Genomic DNA, 19,069 nt, shown 5'->3' on the forward strand with positions numbered 1-19,069 from the left:
CCAATAAACTATAATAAATTCAAATAAACGTGAATAAATTATAGGTTATCAATTGAGGGAGAAAATGTACTTTGCACATTCTTAATCTTAATAAAAATAAATCATTTAAATGTGGATTATTTTTTGCAGACATTCATGCATATTATTCCAAAATGACTATAATATGCTGAAGCGATGTCCGGGTTTGTCTGGTGTGATCTTGTGTGATTTTGTGTGATCTGGTGTGATCTTGTGTGATCTTGTGTGATCTTGGGTGATCTGGTGTGATCTGGTGTGATCTGGTGTGATCTGGTGTGATCTTGGGTGATCTGGTGTGATCTTGTGTGATCTGGTGTGATCTTGGGTGATCTGGTGTGATCTGGTGTGATCTTGTGTGATCTTGTGTGATCTGGTGTGATCTGGTGTGATCTGGTGTGATCTGGTGTGATCTTGGGTGATCTGGTGTGATCTTGTGTGATCTGGTGTGATCTTGGGTGATCTGGTGTGATCTGGTGTGATCTTGTGTGATCTTGTGTGATCTGGTGTGATCTGGTGTGATCTGGTGTGATCTTGTGTGATCTTGTGTAATATTGTGTGATCTTGTGTGATCTGGTGTGATCTTGTGTGATCTGGTGTGATCTTGTGACTTACCCTTGGACACGTCCTCTCTTCTGCTCCTGCTGCAGCCGGATGTTCTCCAGCTTCAGAGGGCTGGGGATGAACCCGATCTCACAGCCCTCCTTCACCAGGCGACCGATCCACCAGTCGTTGTTGAACTTCTGCAAAAGAATAAACACAAACTCAGCACTAATCCAGGATTCAAGCAGGACTAAAGAAAGCCTGGACAGGAAAAAAAGAAACAAAACAGAATGAAACCAGGAATAAACTAGAGCTGAACACATCAAAGACAGATCATCAGTATACCAGGTATAAATCTGAATTTAACAAGATTTAACAAGGACAAACCAAGGACTAACCAAGGAGTAAACAAGGAGTAAACAAGGACTAACCAAGGAGTAAACAAGGACTGACCAAGGAGTAAACAAGGAGTAAACAAGGACTAACCAAGGAGTAAACAAGGACTGACCAAGGAGTAAACAAGGACTAACCAAGGACTAACCAAGAACTAACCAAGGGCTAACCAAGGAGTAAACAAGGATTACCAAGGAGTAAACAAGGACTAACCAAGGACTAACCAAGGAGTAAACAAGGACTAACCAAGGACTAATCAAGGACTAACCAAGGGCTAACCAAGGAGTAAACAAGGACTGACCAAGGAGTAAACAAGGAGTAAACAAGGACTAACCAAGGAGTAAACAAGGACTGACCAAGGAGTAAACAAGGACTAACCAAGGACTAACCAAGAACTAACCAAGGGCTAACCAAGGAGTAAACAAGGATTACCAAGGAGTAAACAAGGACTAACCAAGGACTAACCAAGGAGTAAACAAGGACTAACCAAGGACTAATCAAGGACTAACCAAGGGCTAACCAAGGAGTAAACAAGGACTAACCAAGGACTAACCGAGGACTAACCAAGACTAACCAAGGGCTAACCAAGGAGTAAACAAGGACTAACCAAGGAGTAAACAAGGAGTAAACAAGGACTAATTAAGGTGTAACCAAGGACTAAACAAGGACTAAACAAGGAGTAAACCAGGACTAACCAAGGACTAACCAAGGACTAACCAAGAACTAACCAAGAACTAACCAAGGGCTAACCAAGGCGTAAACAAGGACTAACCAAGGAGTAAACAAGGACTAACCAAGGACTAACCAAGAACTAACCAAGGGCTAACCAAGGAGTAAACAAGGATTACCAAGGAGTAAACAAGGACTAACCAAGGAGTAAACAAGGAGTAAACAAGGACCAATCAAGGACTAACCAAGGGCTAACCAAGGAGTAAACAAGGACTAACCAAGGAGTAACCAAGGACTAACCAAGGACTAACCAAGACTAACCAAAGGCTAACCAAGGAGTAAACAAGGACCAACCAAGGAGTAAACAAGGAGTAAACAAGGACTAATTAAGATGTAACCAAGGACTAAACAAGGAGTAAACCAGGACTAACCAAGGACTAACCAAGAACTAACCAAGAACTAACCAAGGGCTAACCAAGGCGTAAACAAGGACTAACCAAGGAGTAACCAAGAACTAACCAAGGAGTAAACAAGGACTAACCAAGAACTAACCAAGGGCTAACCAAGGAGTAAACAAGGAGTAATCAAGGACTAACCAAGGAGTAAACAAGGAGTAAACAAGGACTAACCAAGGTGTAACCAAGGACTAAACAAGGAGTAAACCAGGACTAATCAAGGACTAACCAAGAACTAACCAAGGAGTAAACAAGGCGTAAACAAGGACTAACCAAGGAGTAAACAAGGACTAACCAAGGTGTAACCAAGGACTAAACAAGGAGTAAACAAGGACTAACCAAGGTGTAACCAAGGACTAAACAAGGACTAAACAAGGAGTAAACCAGGACTAATCAAGGACTAACCAAGAACTAACCAAGGAGTAAACAAGGACTAACCAAGAACTAACCAAGGAGTAAACAAGGACTAACCAAGGGGTAACCAAGGACTAACCAAGGAGTAAACAAGGAGTAAACAAGGACTAACCAAGGGGTAACCAAGGACTAAACAAGGACTAAACAAGGTCTAACCTGGGAATAAATAGGACAAAATTAGGGCTAACCAAGAATTAAACCAGGACAAAACTAGAACCATATAGAGCAAGTAAAAATCCACAGTAAAATCCAGATTTTCTCTCCTCTGATAGATAGTGACCACTCTAGACTGGGAGCAGCCTCAAGGGGAGCATTAACTAGAGAACTAACGCCGGGTGTTCACAGACTCCGGTCCGGGTGCGGTTTGGAGCCTGCACGGGTCCAGCCAGGCTTCAATGCAGCGCACTGTTACACAGACCTCTGAGCACCGCAGTTGCATGTCTAGGAGCCGTGCGGAGACCACAGCAGTCTGAGCAGGCTTCCCGGTCAAGTGGTCTTACGCAGAACCATGTGAATCTGCGTGACGTTCATCAAAAACGGACCGGAGTTGGTGTATCAGGCAATCTGAAAGTAACTCACACGGGTCCCAAACTAGACTAGTTTTCTGTTCCTCTGGACTTATCTAATGGCAGGTTTTGTATGTAAAAGTTTGTACCTCTTTTATGTGCAGAAAGTCCTTGGCGTCAAAGGAAATGGCAGTCGCTGGGACAGGAACATCCTCGTCCAGAGCTCCACAGTAGCTCACATTTGTCCTGACGGCAAACGCTACGGGTTTAGCCTGAAACAGAACAAAGAGTTATAGGGTTGGGCTAAGGTATTATGCTAGCTTAACATATCTAGAATCTATTGCTTGACTGTAGACAATGCCATGTTGGAACTAGGTCTTCCATCAGTCCAACTCCGGGCAGCTGTGGCTACAGAGAGGTGGGTAGTACTCAGTTACATTTACTTCATTACATTTGAAAGAAATTGTACTTAGTAGTAGTTTCTTTTTTTATATTTTGTGGCTTGTAGGCCCAATCACATGGCAGTGGGAGCTTGGCATACGTGTGCTGTGTCTTAACCACTCGACCACCGAGCAGCACTACTCGGGATACCACAGGGCTGTGTACTTTCTCCCCTGCTCTTCTCCCTGTACACAAACTGCTGCACCTCCAGCCACGACTCCATAAAACTGATCAAGTTTGCGGACGACACCACCCTCATCGCCATGACGACACCACCCTCATCGGGCTCATCTGGGACGGGGGATGAGTCTGTCTACAGGAGGGAGGTGGAGCGGCTGGTGCCCTGGTGCAGCGGTAACAACCTGAAACTCAACGCCCAGAAGACAGTGGAGATAATCGTGGAGATGATCACAGACTCCACCATCACCACCGTGGACTCCTTCCACTTCCTCGTCACCACCATCACCCAGGACCTCAAGTGAGACCTCACCATCAGCTCCATCATCCAGAAGAAGGCCCAGCAGAGGATGTACTTCCTCCGGCAGCTGAGGAAATTCAACTAGAGTATTTTTTTAAGGCCCCGATTTCTTTCGGCGAGAGAACTTCCCAGATTGACTCATGTGAAGAACTCAATTCAGAGTGAGACATAGATATATTCTGACCCTTTTAATAAGATTTGAGCTATTCTACCCCTAATAAAGTGCAGGAGACTATTGCTAAATAACTACTACAAATATACAGTATAGTTTTGCGTGTCTTTCTTGGCTCTTACCTTGGCCCTCTCGAGCTGCACCACGGCCTGCTGCTCTCGCTCCTGCTGACTCTGTCCCGGTCCCTGGATCTGGGCTGGACTCTGGGCCTGGACCTGGGCTTGGACCAGGTCTCGGTCTTCCTCCAGAGACACATCAGAGTCTGAGGGTCGACTGGTGTACGAGTCCGCTGAGCCCTGGGGAGGAGAACGCCAGGTCATTTTAGTCGAAGAAAATCTGTGTTAAATATTCATTTATAAATAATAATGAGGTGTAGGTGGTGAACAATGTCACAATCATGAGTCAGACAGTCCTGCTCAGAGCCCATCTCATTTATGCATTATCACTTGAAATTAATCTGAATAATGTAACCGTTCTCAAAGATTTCTTCTATAAATAACATGTAGTTTTAGAATTAAGTTGTGTTTCATTTCTTTGTATTTTTAACAACACCAAAAAAAGACTAAATTGCCTGTAACACTTTTCTACAAACTTTTCGAGAGTCACTTGTGCCAAAGACAGTTAATAAAAGTGTTGGCATTTACATAAACGTCTATACATTCTTTACAAAAATCAACAACAACAACAACAACCACTTAGTCATTGCTACTTTAAATCTAAAAGGGAAATAAGAGGTTTAATGCTGTAATCCAAAAGGTGTCCTGCAGTGTGACTTTAAAATCAGTTAAACAAAGATCAAATACCCTCACAAAATAAACTAAAAAAGTGTGAATTTTAAGCTGGCCACAAAGAAAGTCACTGGAGAATGAATCAGACCCACCTGCATTGGTGCTAGTGCGTCTCCTCTACAGAGTCTGTCCCTCCAAGTCAGTGTTTCTAGACTGCAAACCGCTCCAGCCTGTCCACTCTTTTTTTTTGCCTTTCATTCTCGCTGATACACGCTTCTTTTTCACTCTCTTCATTGCCTCGGAATATTGACCCCGGTTGCGTCCGGCACATTCTGTTGTCAGTTATTTTACTGTGAAATGTAATAGTCGAAAAACAACAGACTTTATAGTTTAGTGTGTCGTCTCGCCTCGGCTGCATTTCGTTTAGTTCTGGGTTAATATGGTCTTTCGTCCTGGATAAGTGCAACGTTAGATTAATCTTCACTTCTACGGAAATAATAGACAGTGATAAATAGTATACAGTGATAAAACATGATTTTACAACTAATGAAATCAAATCAATAAAAGGCAGAGGAGCACAAACGCTCACAAAGAGAATAAAAAAGGGGGATAATGTGATAATTTAGTGCTGTTTTTTTATCCTGGTTCAGCTTTAGTCTAATTGAGTCTAATTTAGTCTAATTTAGTCTAATTTAGTCTAATTTAGTCTAATTGTCCATCTTGTTTTCAGAAGATTTGACTATTACTTACATTTGAATATGATGTTATTGCTTTCGGGATTGATCCACATTATAAACTTATCTATCTCCGTGGAGACAAGCACCAGGGCAAGTTACGAGTCAGATCTGTTGAGAGGGATCTCATTTGATTGAATGTAGATTGTGGAATATTCAAGGCAAAGCCACATCATCTCCATGGACACGGGCAGGTGGCGGAACGCTTATTTATTCATCTATTTTTCAATCAATTATTACAGTATTATTATTTCAATTCAGCACATATACAAATGTCAAATAATCAACCTCCTTAGTTAAGTATACTATAACTTTAGAGCACATATATTGCATCTATACAAATATTTTAGCCTCTGACTAAAACTAAATATATATATTTTTTAAGTTCTAATATTTTAATTCAAACTACGACTACAATGGATATTTTTTCGTCTCAAAGTACTGACATTTTTGACAAAATTTAAAGACTAAAGATAAATGAATGAAAGGAAAGTGAACACTAAATCCAACATACAAGAATCTCGTATCATAGTTAAATTATTTGACTCAATATTAAATTTACATTTCTTGTTAGAATAAAAATGTATAGTATAAAGATATGTAAATAAATAAAAACAAAACATCCCCTCCATCTTATTCTGCAGATCTTAGTCGAAACGAAGCATCTTTTCCTGCTCACTGTCGCTAATGACGATTCAATTAGCGAAGCCCATTAGCGTAGCAGATCAATGCACCAGTCGCCACAGCTAAGCACTTTTGCACAAGCTACGTTAGCAGTTAGCCACATTTAGCTTAGCCAGAGCCAGCCAATCAGAAAGAGCAGAGGAACGCTGACTCTAAGAGAAGAAATACTGACATTTATGGGAGGTATAGACACAGTAAAATATCTGGGGAAATGTGATGCATCATGGGATTAGTAGAGGCAGATTTATTCTTTTGGTGTTAAATTGAGTATTGCCAATTCATGGGTTTCAGCTTCCTGTTATGTGCAACATTTTGAGGATTTTACCCATTCTAAAAAATTTAAATTGTTAATCACTATGGCAACAATGCTCATTTCTCATCACTCTGAAACCCACGTATTAAAAGGACATCAAAACATCCATTTCTAGTCCAACAATGATTGACACAATGACCAAAATAAAACAAAATCAATCATTAAACTCCATTCACTGTCTAATAGATCCTTGAGGTTAGAAAACAATTTTATGAAATCAAATCTGAATTAAAAAAGTAAAGTTAATGTGACATAAAAAGCATAAATGTAATTTCTTTTAGTCATACTTTTTTGGCGTATAGTATCTTAAAGCTTAATTGTGACAACTGAAAATTCCTACTATTGGGGCACATATTTATGCATAATGTTAACAACAACCTAAACATTTTGCAAGCTTTTTCCAGCAGCTGTAGCATGTCTTTAGTCATGCACAGTCCAAAAGAGAACGGCAACAAAGGAATAGATTTGAAAGAAGACTTAAAAACAGAAAGTGACTCCATTTGTCTGAGGAGCTGAGTTTTGGCCCAGCAACAGAAAAAGATGGGTCTCCTCTTGTTTTCCTCTTGGTTTTTGGAACAACAAGTAAAGACTGGCGAGTCGGCCTGAGCGCGCGTGCAGGAGTGTGAGGCTGCAGCGGAGCGGATATACTGAGGGCCAAGGCATTTAGAAACAAATACTATGACTTAAAAATCCATGTGAAAAGAAAGCGGGAGCCAGTGCAAAGACTTTAGGACAGGCATGACCAAACTAGGGCCCGGGGGCCAAATGCGGCCCTCAGATAAATATTTGTTGGCCCTCCGGCTTCCTGCTATGTTGGCCCAAACAACAAAAACTAGTACTTTTTACTGTGAAATTGGGAAAATTCAGGCATATTGATGTTATACCAACCTAATATTAATGTTCCAGGTCTAATTAAAGGTGTGGAGGCTCATCACAACTACATCAAATGTAACATTTCGAATGATTCACTTTGTCATTCAACAAATTCGACATTGTCCAGTTGTTTGTGGCCCTCTGTGTAGCCCGGTTAAGTTTCAAAAAGTTTGTACACCCTGCTGTAGGACAAAAGATTTTGAGATCATTTATAAGAAATAAGTGGTGGTGTCAAGTTCATCATTTTGGCCTCTTTATGAATTGTGTTTGATCTTTTTGCTGTCATTGTAACACTGCTTTTTGGTACGACATCTCAAGAGGTGTGACCATGAACTGTCTATGGGAGAAACTCAGCAAAGTGAAGCCTTTTTTTGTCCAAGGTAAATGTTAAAACATGATCAAATCTCATGAGACTTTCCACAGGTGTGCACACTCTTATCCCGTCTTTCACAGAAGAAGGACTGTGTTTTTTCTGCTATATAGTTATAATCTATGAGACCCGTGGATTTTTGACATTTTAAATAACAATCTTGATCTAAACATCTTGATAAAAGTGTCAGTGCTGACTTCACAGCTCACCAGGCTGATGGTTCTGACTGTGGAGAAGATCACAAGAGAGAACCTTGATTCATTTGCCATGTCCGACTGTTCAGTTCAGACATATTGGATTGAGATTAATAAAGAGCTGCAATTTGTCCCTCTTGACTATTTATCTTGGACATAAAAACCCTACAATGGAAACAATTGATGGATACCTTTGGGAAATATGCCTGGCAGGAGAAAAAAGAAATAGCTGACTCAGACTGAACCAACTTTTAAAGACTGGACTCAACTAGTAATGTTCAATAACAAAAAAAACTATTTTAAATTTTAAAATGGACACAAATAAACACTGTCTGCTGAGCTTCACATGTTGGACCAGCTACACCTGTGTCTTATTCTCGTTGTCTCTTTCATCAAATACAAATATATACGTATATACATTTAAACTGAATTTTAACACCCCACAAATTTGTGTCTGGTCATTATAGTATAATTTTCAAGAATGTATTTTTATTATGAACTAGAACATCATATTAACAGGTAGAAATTAGCACTTGAGCTACAACCTGGTACAAAGCATCTCTCCTATATATATATATATATATATAATATATATATATATATATATATATATATATATATATATATATATATATATATATATATATATATATAGTGCACTGTCCCTGTCTCATCAAATACATAGACTAAACTAAACATGTACACATGAGAATATTTTTGGTTGAATTCTTAAATATACTTATTTCGGGTAAACATTTTTAATTGATTCTTTAACCATTACAGTTTTACAATCCTCACAAAATGATTCAAGAAACAATATAAAACATTTGACTATATTTGTGCACACTCTTATGTTCAACGCATACTGTGAATATAAATCTAGATTCTTCAAACTGTATTTTTTGTGCCATTTTGTATGATTTTGTCCTATTCTGATGCATTGTTGTAGCTGTAGTACATGTGAGTCATCCGCCTTAATGACCTCACGACGCTTCCAGCTCCAGCTACAAACGTCAACAACTACGTCACAATCCACCAACAAAAAGAAGAATACCCAGGAAAACTAGGACAAAGCCGCTCTTGGTTTAATCCTGGTTTAGACCTGGTTTAGTCCTGGTTCAGTTTATCGACCTAAATTGGCATTGATGGATGGAGAGAGAAATGGTGCTACATAATGTTACCTAACTGTGTGGCATTGTGGGAGTTGTAGGATTTAAAAGAAAAAGGGAAATATAGGCATTTTTTTTGCTTATCCGTGGTTTAGTCTCCTTATTTTGCCTTGGTTTAGTCCTGGATTTAATTTTAGATGTTAGATAAAGTTTAGACCTGGTTTGGTCCTGGTTAAAACTTCTTTTAGGTCTGGTTTACCAACAGTTTACTTCTAGTCCTGTTATAGTTCATTACAATACAATCATTTTACTCCTTTGTTTAGACCTGGTCAAATTCTGATCCTAATCCACATTTTTCTTAAACAGACAGTTATTTGTTTGGACCTGGTTTAGTCCTGGTTTGGTCCCACGGTCACTCTTTCCTCTTCCACTGCTTTAGTCCTGATATCCTCGTGTCCGTCTGTCCGTCTGTGAGAGTCGGATCTCTCCTTCACTGGAACTCCTCCAGGTTTCTACGCTTTTTTCCCAAAGAGGTTTTTTTTGTAGTTTTTCCTGGCCGAGAAGGAGAGTCTAAGGACAGAGGACCCTGGGACATCGTCCCTCGCCACCACAGACATTGTCTGACTCCATCGCCACCACAGACATTGTCTGACTTCATCGCCACCACAGACATTGTTGATTCATTTCTCCCTGTGGCCCTCAGAGGCAACTGTTGTTGTGATTTTGGGCCTTGCAAAAATAAATTGATTTGATTTGATTTGATATAGTCTGGGTTTAGTCCAAGTTCTCATCACTTATCCTCTCCATCCATATGCCTTTTAGTGATCCTATTTTAGTCATGGTTTAGTCCTGGTTTGGTCCCATAATAGCCCTGTATTATTCCACTGCTTTAGTCCTGGTATAATTCTAGTTTAGTCCCTGGTTTACTGGAGTCCTGGTTCAGTTCTAATTCGGTCCTGCTTTTGTCCCATGACAGCTCTATCCTATGCTACTGCTTTAGTCCTGATATAGTCCTAGTTTAGTCTCTCCATTAGTCCTCCTTTAGTCCTATTGAATCCTGATTTAGGCCTGGTTTAGTCCTAGTTCTCATCCCTGACACTCCAGACCAATTGCCCAGTATTCCTTCTGCTTGCTTTGCTCCCATTTCTCCTCTTTTTGTCCCATTTCTGCTGCAATTTTCTGCACAATTTTCCCCATTGTACTTAGAGCTACTAGATTGCTTTGCCTCCTAGCACCAACGTCATGCTAGCCTAATGGGGTCCACCCCCTCCCCCTATCTAGCGCACTCACCCACCAACCCACCCACCTCCTGAGAAACCTACAGGCCTTATGACAACACAAACGCCAAAAAAAATAGATTTCAAGATCAACCAAATCCTCTCTTACCGCCTCTGAATCTTCAAATCCATGCAGGTACAAATTGTCATACATGGAGGTTTGCTATTCCAGTTGGTGTTTGTAGATAAGAGGCAAAAATAGACGAGCTACAACGCATCAAAAATGATTAAAAACGTGTTGGTTGAGGAGATGACGCCAATCTGGTCTCTCCAAATGAAGGCTGAATCCTCATACATGGATAAATGCTGGGTATTCCAGGGAAAACAAAGGGGGGGAAAGCAAGAAAAACAGCTCGGTGGGAATAAAATGTCAACGTCCGAGTTGAAAAATAGCTTAGATTTTCATAGAGGAAGCAGGATTACGTTCTAAGGCCATCCCAAGAGGAAGAGATTGCATCCTCAACGCAAGCCGAGCTCACCAGCATCCAGGCTGTGCTGATGATGCGAGTGGAAAGCCGGCTTCTGATTGGACAAGAGGGAGAGGGGATTTTTTTTTTTTTTTTGCAGGGAGGAGGGGGAGGAACACATGAGGAAGGGACCACCATTTTACTCAAACAGAAATGGCCTTATTAGCATCACTGGGTCTAGATATATTTAGGATGATAGATTTAGCTTGGTTAGTCCTGATTTAAGCCTGGTTTAGACCTGATTTAAGCCTGGTTTAGACCTGGTTTAAGCCTGGTTTAGACCTGGTTTAAGCCTGGTTTAGTCCTCATTTAGACTTGTTTTAGTCCTGGTTTATTCCTTGATTTAGTCCTTGATTTAGTCCCTGGTTTACTTTTGGTAATCCTGGTATAATTTTTTTTAAATGTTTTTTTAATGCTACTTTTGAAAATATACACTCTAAAATCTCATCTGCATGTTCACTATTCTGGAATCCAGGTCAAATATAGTAGAACGTGTTATCAGGGATTAATGTAATCTATGTTAATGCTAATCATTTTTGTCATATGTTATACCAGAAGATGTGTTGTTATATAGGTTTAACAAAATAAATAAAAAGCTAATAATTTTGCTATTTATGATTTATTTGTTTCTCATAATAATTATTGCCTCAACTTGAGCTTTGTGTTCAAAAAACCCTAGCAATATGGATTTTGCAAATCATTTTTAATCACATGTTCCACTTGTTTACAGACTTTTAATGGACATGTGTAACACAAACACTGTGATATTATGTATTTTACACTACAACACAAATTATCAATCAGATGTTTAATTGTGTGATTAATAGTAACAAGCCTGCAAACTTACTCCAAAACTGCCTTTACTCTACAAATATAATGCTTTTTAATATTCAGTGACGTGAAATGTTTTGTCTTGGAAAAAAAATAAAAATAAAAGCCTTGTCTATCAAATCTATTTTTATCACATTTGGTGCATAGTTTTTTTTACAATGTGCAGATAGCTCCATCTGCTGGACAAAATTACACTATATATATATATATATATTTATTTATTTATATATATATATATATATTTATTTATGATTATTGTGTGTGTATGTACATATACATGTGTATAATATGATTATTATATATAATTATTATTGATTTCTTTGTAGTCTTCAAAATCAATATGTATATTGCACTGTAAAAATATGTAGTATAATTGACAAATTAACAACAAATGACAAATGAAACATGTTGTTTCTTCTCATGAAAGCAGAAGTGTGTGTGACAGTCCTGCTGTGGAGACAGGGCAGTGCTGTACCTGTCTGAGGGTGAAGCTGGTGGAGACAGGGCAGTGCTGTACCTGTCTGAGGGTGAAGCTGGTGGAGACAGGGCAGTGCTGTACCTGTCTGAGGGTGAAGCTGGTGGAGACAGGGCAGTGCTGCATACTGAGGATGAAGCTGGTGGAGACAGGGCAGTGCTGCACCTGTCTGAGGATGAAGCTGGTGGAGACAGGGCAGTGCTGTACCTGTCTGAGGGTGAAGCTGGTGGAGACAGGGCAGTGCTGCATACTGAGGATGAAGCTGGTGGAGACAGGGCAGTGCTGTACCTGTCTGAGGATGAAGCTGGTGGAGACAGGGCAGTGCTGCACCTGTCTGAGGGTGAAGCTGGTGGAGACAGGGCAGTGCTGCATACTGAGGATGAAGCTGGTGGAGACAGGGCAGTGCTGCACCTGTCTGAGGGTGAAGCTGGTGGAGACAGGGCAGTGCTGCATACTGAGGATGAAGCTGGTGGAGACAGGGCAGTGCTGTACCTGTCTGAGGATGAAGCTGGTGGAGACAGGGCAGTGCTGCACCTGTCTGAGGGTGAAGCTGGTGGAGACAGGGCAGTGCTGTACCTGTCTGAGGGTGAAGCTGGTGGAGACAGGGCAGTGCTGCATACTGAGGATGAAGCTGGTGGAGACAGGGCAGTGCTGTACCTGTCTGAGGATGAAGCTGGTGGAGACAGGGCAGTGCTGCATACTGAGGATGAAGCTGGTGGAGACAGGGCAGTGCTGTACCTGTCTGAGGATGAAGCTGGTGGAGACAGGGCAGTGCTGCACCTGTCTGAGGGTGAAGCTGGTGGAGACAGGGCAGTGCTGCACCTGTCTGAGGATGAAGCTGGTGGAGACAGGGCAGTGCTGTACCTGTCTGAGGATGAAGCTGGTGGAGACAGGGCAGTGCTGCATACTGAGGATGAAGCTGGTGGAGACAGGGCAGTGCTGTACCTGTCTGAGGGTGAAGCTGGTGGAGATGAACCTGTCTGAGGGTGAAGCTGGTGGAGACAGGGCAGTGCTGCACCTGTCTGAGGATGAAGCTGGTGGAGACAGGGCAGTGCTGCACCTGTCTGAGGATGAAGCTGGTGGAGACAGGGCAGTGTTGTACCTGTCTGAGGATGAAGCTGGTGGAGACAGGGCAGTGCTGCACCTGTCTGAGGATGAAGCTGGTGGAGACAGGGCAGTGCTGCACCTGTCTGAGGATGAAGCTGGTGGAGACAGGGCAGTGTTGTACCTGTCTGAGGGTGAAGCTGGTGGAGACAGGGCAGTGCTGTACCTGTCTGAGGATGAAGCTGGTGGAGACAGGGCAGTGCTGTACCTGTCTGAGGATGAAGCTGGTGGAGACAGGGCAGTGCTGCACCTGTCTGAGGATGAAGCTGGTGGAGACAGGGCAGTGCTGCACCTGTCTGAGGGTGAAGCTGGTGGAGACAGGGCAGTGCTGTACCTGTCTGAGGGTGAAGCTGGTGGAGACAGGGCAGTGCTGTACCTGTCTGAGGGTGAAGCTGGTGGAGACAGGGCAGTGCTGTACCTGTCTGAGGATGAAGCTGGTGGAGACAGGGCAGTGCTGCACCTGTCTGAGGGTGAAGCTGGTGGAGACAGGGCAGTGCTGTACCTGTCTGAGGGTGAAGCTGGTGGAGACAGGGCAGTGCTGCACCTGTCTGAGGGTGAAGCTGGTGGAGACAGGGCAGTGCTGTACCTGTCTGAGGGTGAAGCTGGTGGAGACAGGGCAGTGCTGTACCTGTCTGAGGATGAAGCTGGTGGAGACAGGGCAGTGCTGTACCTGTCTGAGGGTGAAGCTGGTGGAGACAGGGCAGTGCTGTACCTGTCTGAGGATGAAGCTGGTGGAGGTGGTGCTGCCGTCGGACCTTTTCAGACGACTCCTGCGAGAATAGGTCCCTCTGTTCACCTGGAAATAAATATATTAAATGATTATGTATTTGTTTAAATACAATTCTTAAATAATATTAGGGATGCACCTGTACCAGTACTGATGTTAGATATAAGCACAGATCCAGGAGCAGTATCAAACACTTAAAGACAAAACTATCAATAATGCTGTCGGAACTGAAAAGTCTGGATCGGTGCATCCCTAAATAATATGAATTAAAATAGAAAAAAGTGTGGGGGGGGAAATATATAGATATATATATTTATTTTTTTTTTTACATAGTCAGAGGTGGGAGACTAGCCAAACATCAAGTAAGAGTTACATTACTTAATCAATAAATAATATTATGCAAGTAAGTAAAAATGTATTTTGGGAAACTGTTACTTAATTAAGAGTAACTCTCTAAGCATAAGTAACATTTATGTTTTAAACTTGATGTAATTTAACAAAAATACAAAAAATACACAACACAAAATGTGGTACTTTCAAACTAAATCATATCTGAAGAAGCGCTACACAAATGTTCAAATCATTTAATATTATCAACATAAAGTTTTTGTCATTTGTAGACTCTCAGTGGAAAGAGGAACTAAAACTTTTACTCAAGTAAAAGACTGTTACACTGAACAAAATAAAAGTATGAGCTCTGGAAACTAAATAAATAAAATTAAATATTCAGTATAATTTTCCTATTATGGCCATGTTGTTTTCACCAGGGCTTAAGCTGCCAGTATTTTATTTGTATTGGGTTTTATTTTTTCTTAAAGGAATAATGGAGGATTTTTCGCCGATTTGAGAACTCAAGCGGAAGTGCGCATGTGCACACTCTCCCCGTGCGGAAGCGCACAACAGCCTCACTGCTACAGTGCGTTTGTTTATTAGCACGACGGATCGCATCGCATCTCTCGTCTCCAGTAGATTTCCGTCTCTTCTGAACCAGCTCGAACTGTCTATCTCTGTCTTAATTTTGTCCCGTACACTGAGGGAACTATATTCTAATAGATCCATGCGCTTAGACACAGGGAAACGTGCTGCTCTCCTGGGGACGAGCCAGAACGAGGCTGCAGGTGAGCAGTAGGTGCATCCTATGATTGACATGTGAATGAACTACTGGGCTGTCCACGCCACGAGGAAATGAGACTCAGATTTGGCGCCAAAAAATCCTCCATAATTCCTTTAATTTAAGTAATTCTGATTCTGATTCCAAACGAGGTTTGAACAAGGTATGAACAAGTTAAATGGGACTAAAACAATGCTAAACTGGACTACATTATGGCCAAAACAAGATCTAAACCAGGAGAGAAATTCAGACTAAACCAGAGGTTTGACTAGGACTTGAACACTTCATTCTAGGACTAAACCAGAGACTTTATTAGGACTTGAACCTTTCATTCTAGGACTAAACCAGAGACCTAACTCGGACTTGAACCCTTCATTCTAGGACTAAACCACAGACCTAACTAGGACTTGAACCCTTCATTCTAGGACTAAACCAGAGCCCTAACTACGACTTGAACCTTTCATTCTAAGACTAAACCAGAGCCCTAACTAGGACTTGAACCCTTCATTCTAGGACTAAACCAGAGCCCTAACTAGGACTTGAACCCTTCATTCTAAGACTAAACCAGAGCCCTAACTAAGACTTGAACCTTTCATTCTAAGACTAAACCAGAGCCCTAACTAGGACTTGAACCTTTCATTCTAAGACTAAACCAGAGACATAACTAGGACTTGAACCCTTCATTCTAGGACTAAACCAGAGACCTAACTAGGACTTGAACACTTCATTCTAGGACTAAACCAGAGACCTAACTAAGACTTGAACCTTTCATTCTAAAACTAAACCAGAGCCCTAACTAGGACTTGAAAGTTTCATTCTAAGACTAAACCAGAGCCCTAACTAGGACTTGAACCTTTCATTCTAAGACTAAACCAGAGACATAACTAGGACTTGAACCCTTCATTCTAGGACTAAACCAGAGACCTAACTAGGACTTGAACACTTCATTCTAGGACTAAACCAGAGACCTAACTAGGACTTGAACCCTTCATTCTAGGACTAAACCAGAGACCTAACTAGGACTTGAACCCTTCATTCTAGGACTAAACCAGAGACCTAACTTGGACTTGAGCACTTCATTATAGGACTAAACCAGAGCCCTAACTAGGACTTGAACCCTTCATTCTAGGACTAAACCAGAGACATAACTAGGACTTGAACCCTTCATTCTAGGACTAAACCAGAGACCTAACTAGGACTTGAACACTTCATTCTAGGACTAAACCAGAGACCTAACTAGGACTTGAACCCTTCATTCTAGGACTAAACCAGAGACCTAACTAGGACTTGAACCCTTCATTCTAGGACTAAACCAGAGACCTAACTTGGACTTGAGCACTTCATTCTAGGACTAAACCAGAGCCCTAACTAGGACTTGAACCCTTCATTCTAAGACTAAACCAGAGCCCTAACTAGGACTTGAACCCTTCATTCCAAGACTAAACCAGAGACCTAACTAGGACTTTAACCCTTCATTCTAGGACTAAACCAGATACCTAACTAGGACTTGAACCCTTCATTCTAGACTAAACCAGAGACCTAACTAGGACTTGAACCCTTCATTCTAAGACAAAATTATATGAATTGTTTAAATGACAATAAATCAACAGTTTGAACTTAACATAAGCTTTGCATCGTGGCTTTCTTTTCATTCAGTTCCTTTCATTTCTTTGGTTGAATCTCCGTGGACCAGTGCTAATTATGAGGCTCTGTTTTGACCCCATTTTGTTCAAATCTCCAGACGGCCAAATAAAAAATAACCAACGACCTACTTCCCAAATCAGACCCAAACAGGGCACCGATCTGGGCCAGAGTTTGTGAGGTGACGTGGATAAAGCTAAAAGGAAAAATATATTACAATAAGGACTTAACCCAGGTCTAAACGTGACCTTGCACAAACACCATAATAGGAGGTAAACATGGACAAGAACGGGGCTAAACCAGGATTAAAACAGGACCAAACCAAGTCTACATCAGAATCAAACATGGCTCAAAACAGGACAAAACAAGTACAACTGTGAGTGTGTGCTTAATTATGAATGAACAAATCAGACTAAACCAGGTCCTAAATGTCCAAGCCTAAACCAGGAATAAACGGGAGCAAACACAGAACAAAAGTAGGTCTTAACCAGAATTAGACTAGATTTAAACTAGGATGGATATTTCAACATCCATATTAAAAATCAAACTTGTCCTGGACGAGACCAGGACTAGAAAAGCACCAAACCAAATCTACAAACTGGGATCAAACAGGACAAATGTAAACCCAAACCAAGATAAACTAAGACTAAACAAAAGAAAAATCTAAAATAAACCAGGACTAGACCCAGAATACCAGGACATAGGATCAAAATTAGGAATAAACTGGGACCAAAACCCAGATCTAAACCCGAACTAGACCAGGACAAAAATCAGGTTTAGCCCAAGTCTACAACAGGACTAAACCAAGATTAAACCAGGACAAATTGTAAACGAATCTTCAATCACTACTAAACCAGAAACAGGTTTAAACCAAGTTCTGACCAAGACTAAACCAGGACTAAACAAAAGTATAATTAAAACTGAACAAAAGTATAACTAAAATTGAACAAAAGTATAAATAAAACTGAACAAAAGTATCTTTAAAACTGAACAAAAGTATCTTTAAAACTAAGTTGAGTGGTATGCAGGACTAGACAGACTAAACTAAACCAGGTCTTAAGTAGAACTCTTTTACCTGGAAGATAGGAGCCTGGATGCCCTCCCCGATCTTGTTGCGGATGTAAATGTGGCGCGACATTTCGGCCAGAACGTCGGTCCAGAGTCCAGGCTGATCCGGACCGGCCCAGCGAACTGAGGCAGAGGGGCGGAGGCCGGGGGGGTCCAGGTCTGGTCTGGGACTAGGGCTAAACCAGGTTTAAGCAGGACTAAAGCAAGACTAAACCAAATCTAAATCAGAACCAAGCCAGGACAATACTTGAAATATACCAATACTAAACCAGAGCTAAACCAGGACTGAAGCAGAACTAAGTTAGAAGGAAACAAGAACTAAAACAGAACTCAATAAAGACTAAGCTTGAGATTAATACTGAGCCAGAACTAAAACAGGTCTAAACCAGAACCAAGCCAAGACTAAACCAGCACTATCCCTGGTCTGAAACAGAACTAGCCCAGTCCAGGTCTAAACCAGCTCTCAGTCTACAGAGAAGTTGAATGAATGGCAGATGGAGAGAGCGAGCGGAGCAGGAGCAGGGAGGTTATAATAAGAAGTGGGTTGACACGATTCATTTAAAAAAGGCTAAAGTGAGTCCTAAGGCAGTGCTTCTCAAATACTGGTGTAAGGGCTCAGAATGAAACATAACCTCTAGTTTTTTTAAGAAATGTACCCTTAATAACCAGTTTACTGTTGTGTAATTTGCCTTTCATAATATGGTATTAAACTAGTCTATCTTCCATAGATCCAAATGCAGATGTTTTTATGGCAGTGTCATCTTGGCCTTTTGCAGAAGTAGATGTTGCAAAGGAAAATGTCTGTCAATTTTCCATGGAAACGTTTTCAAAAACAAAAACATTGTCATTTTTTATTGTAATACTTAATCGAACAATTAAATATGTTTTATGTGCAATATAATACCACAATAACTTCTCTTTAGGGTCATTGTTTAACTTTGTTCTATGGGGCTTTATGTTAGACACGTCTATAGTTGTTGGCTCCACATTAGCATTAGCAATTAGCAATTATTCAAATAAAAATACTTAACCTTTTTACACAACGACAAGCTTTTACTTTATTTAAGTTTCAGGAAGTGCAATTTAAAATGAATCTGTTACTTTCACATTTTGATTACACAAGTTTACACATGCCATTCACATCTATTCATTTCTATAATAATGCATTTTGAGTTGCTTTTTGAATATAGAAGTGCTGCTCTTTTCTCTTATATTCTGTGGTAAATATTATAAATATAACACACACAACATGAAATACACACACAACATGACATACA

General features: G+C 40.9%; 1 protein-coding gene across 5 annotated transcripts in view; it reads right to left on the reverse strand.

The window, feature by feature from the left end:
- Positions 1–18,080, reverse strand: part of cacnb4b (calcium channel, voltage-dependent, beta 4b subunit) — a 41,938-nt gene extending 23,858 nt beyond the window's left edge. For 3 of the 5 annotated variants that reach the window (XM_072445713.1, XM_072445877.1, XM_072445794.1), the window contains exons 1-5: positions 17,800–18,080; positions 13,958–14,041; positions 4,209–4,382; positions 3,145–3,267; positions 631–758 (exon numbers count right to left, since the gene is read on the reverse strand). In XM_072445713.1, coding sequence (XP_072301814.1) covers positions 631–758; positions 3,145–3,267; positions 4,209–4,382; positions 13,958–14,041; positions 17,800–17,862 — 572 coding nt within the window. In that variant the 5' untranslated portion in view covers positions 17,863–18,080. Of the gene's footprint in view, positions 1–630; positions 759–3,144; positions 3,268–4,208; positions 4,383–10,477; positions 10,863–13,957; positions 14,042–17,799 lie in introns of those variants that run through there. The other 2 variants (XM_072446043.1, XM_072445967.1) reach the window with 1 other exon arrangement.
- Positions 18,081–19,069: the final 989 nt, after the last annotated feature.

The sequence above is a fragment of the Eucyclogobius newberryi genome, unplaced genomic scaffold (assembly GCF_026437365.1).
Source record: "Eucyclogobius newberryi isolate DKJ021-1_F unplaced genomic scaffold, fEucNew1.0.hap1 SCAF_1, whole genome shotgun sequence".
NCBI classification, from domain to species: Eukaryota; Metazoa; Chordata; class Actinopteri; order Gobiiformes; family Gobiidae; genus Eucyclogobius; species Eucyclogobius newberryi.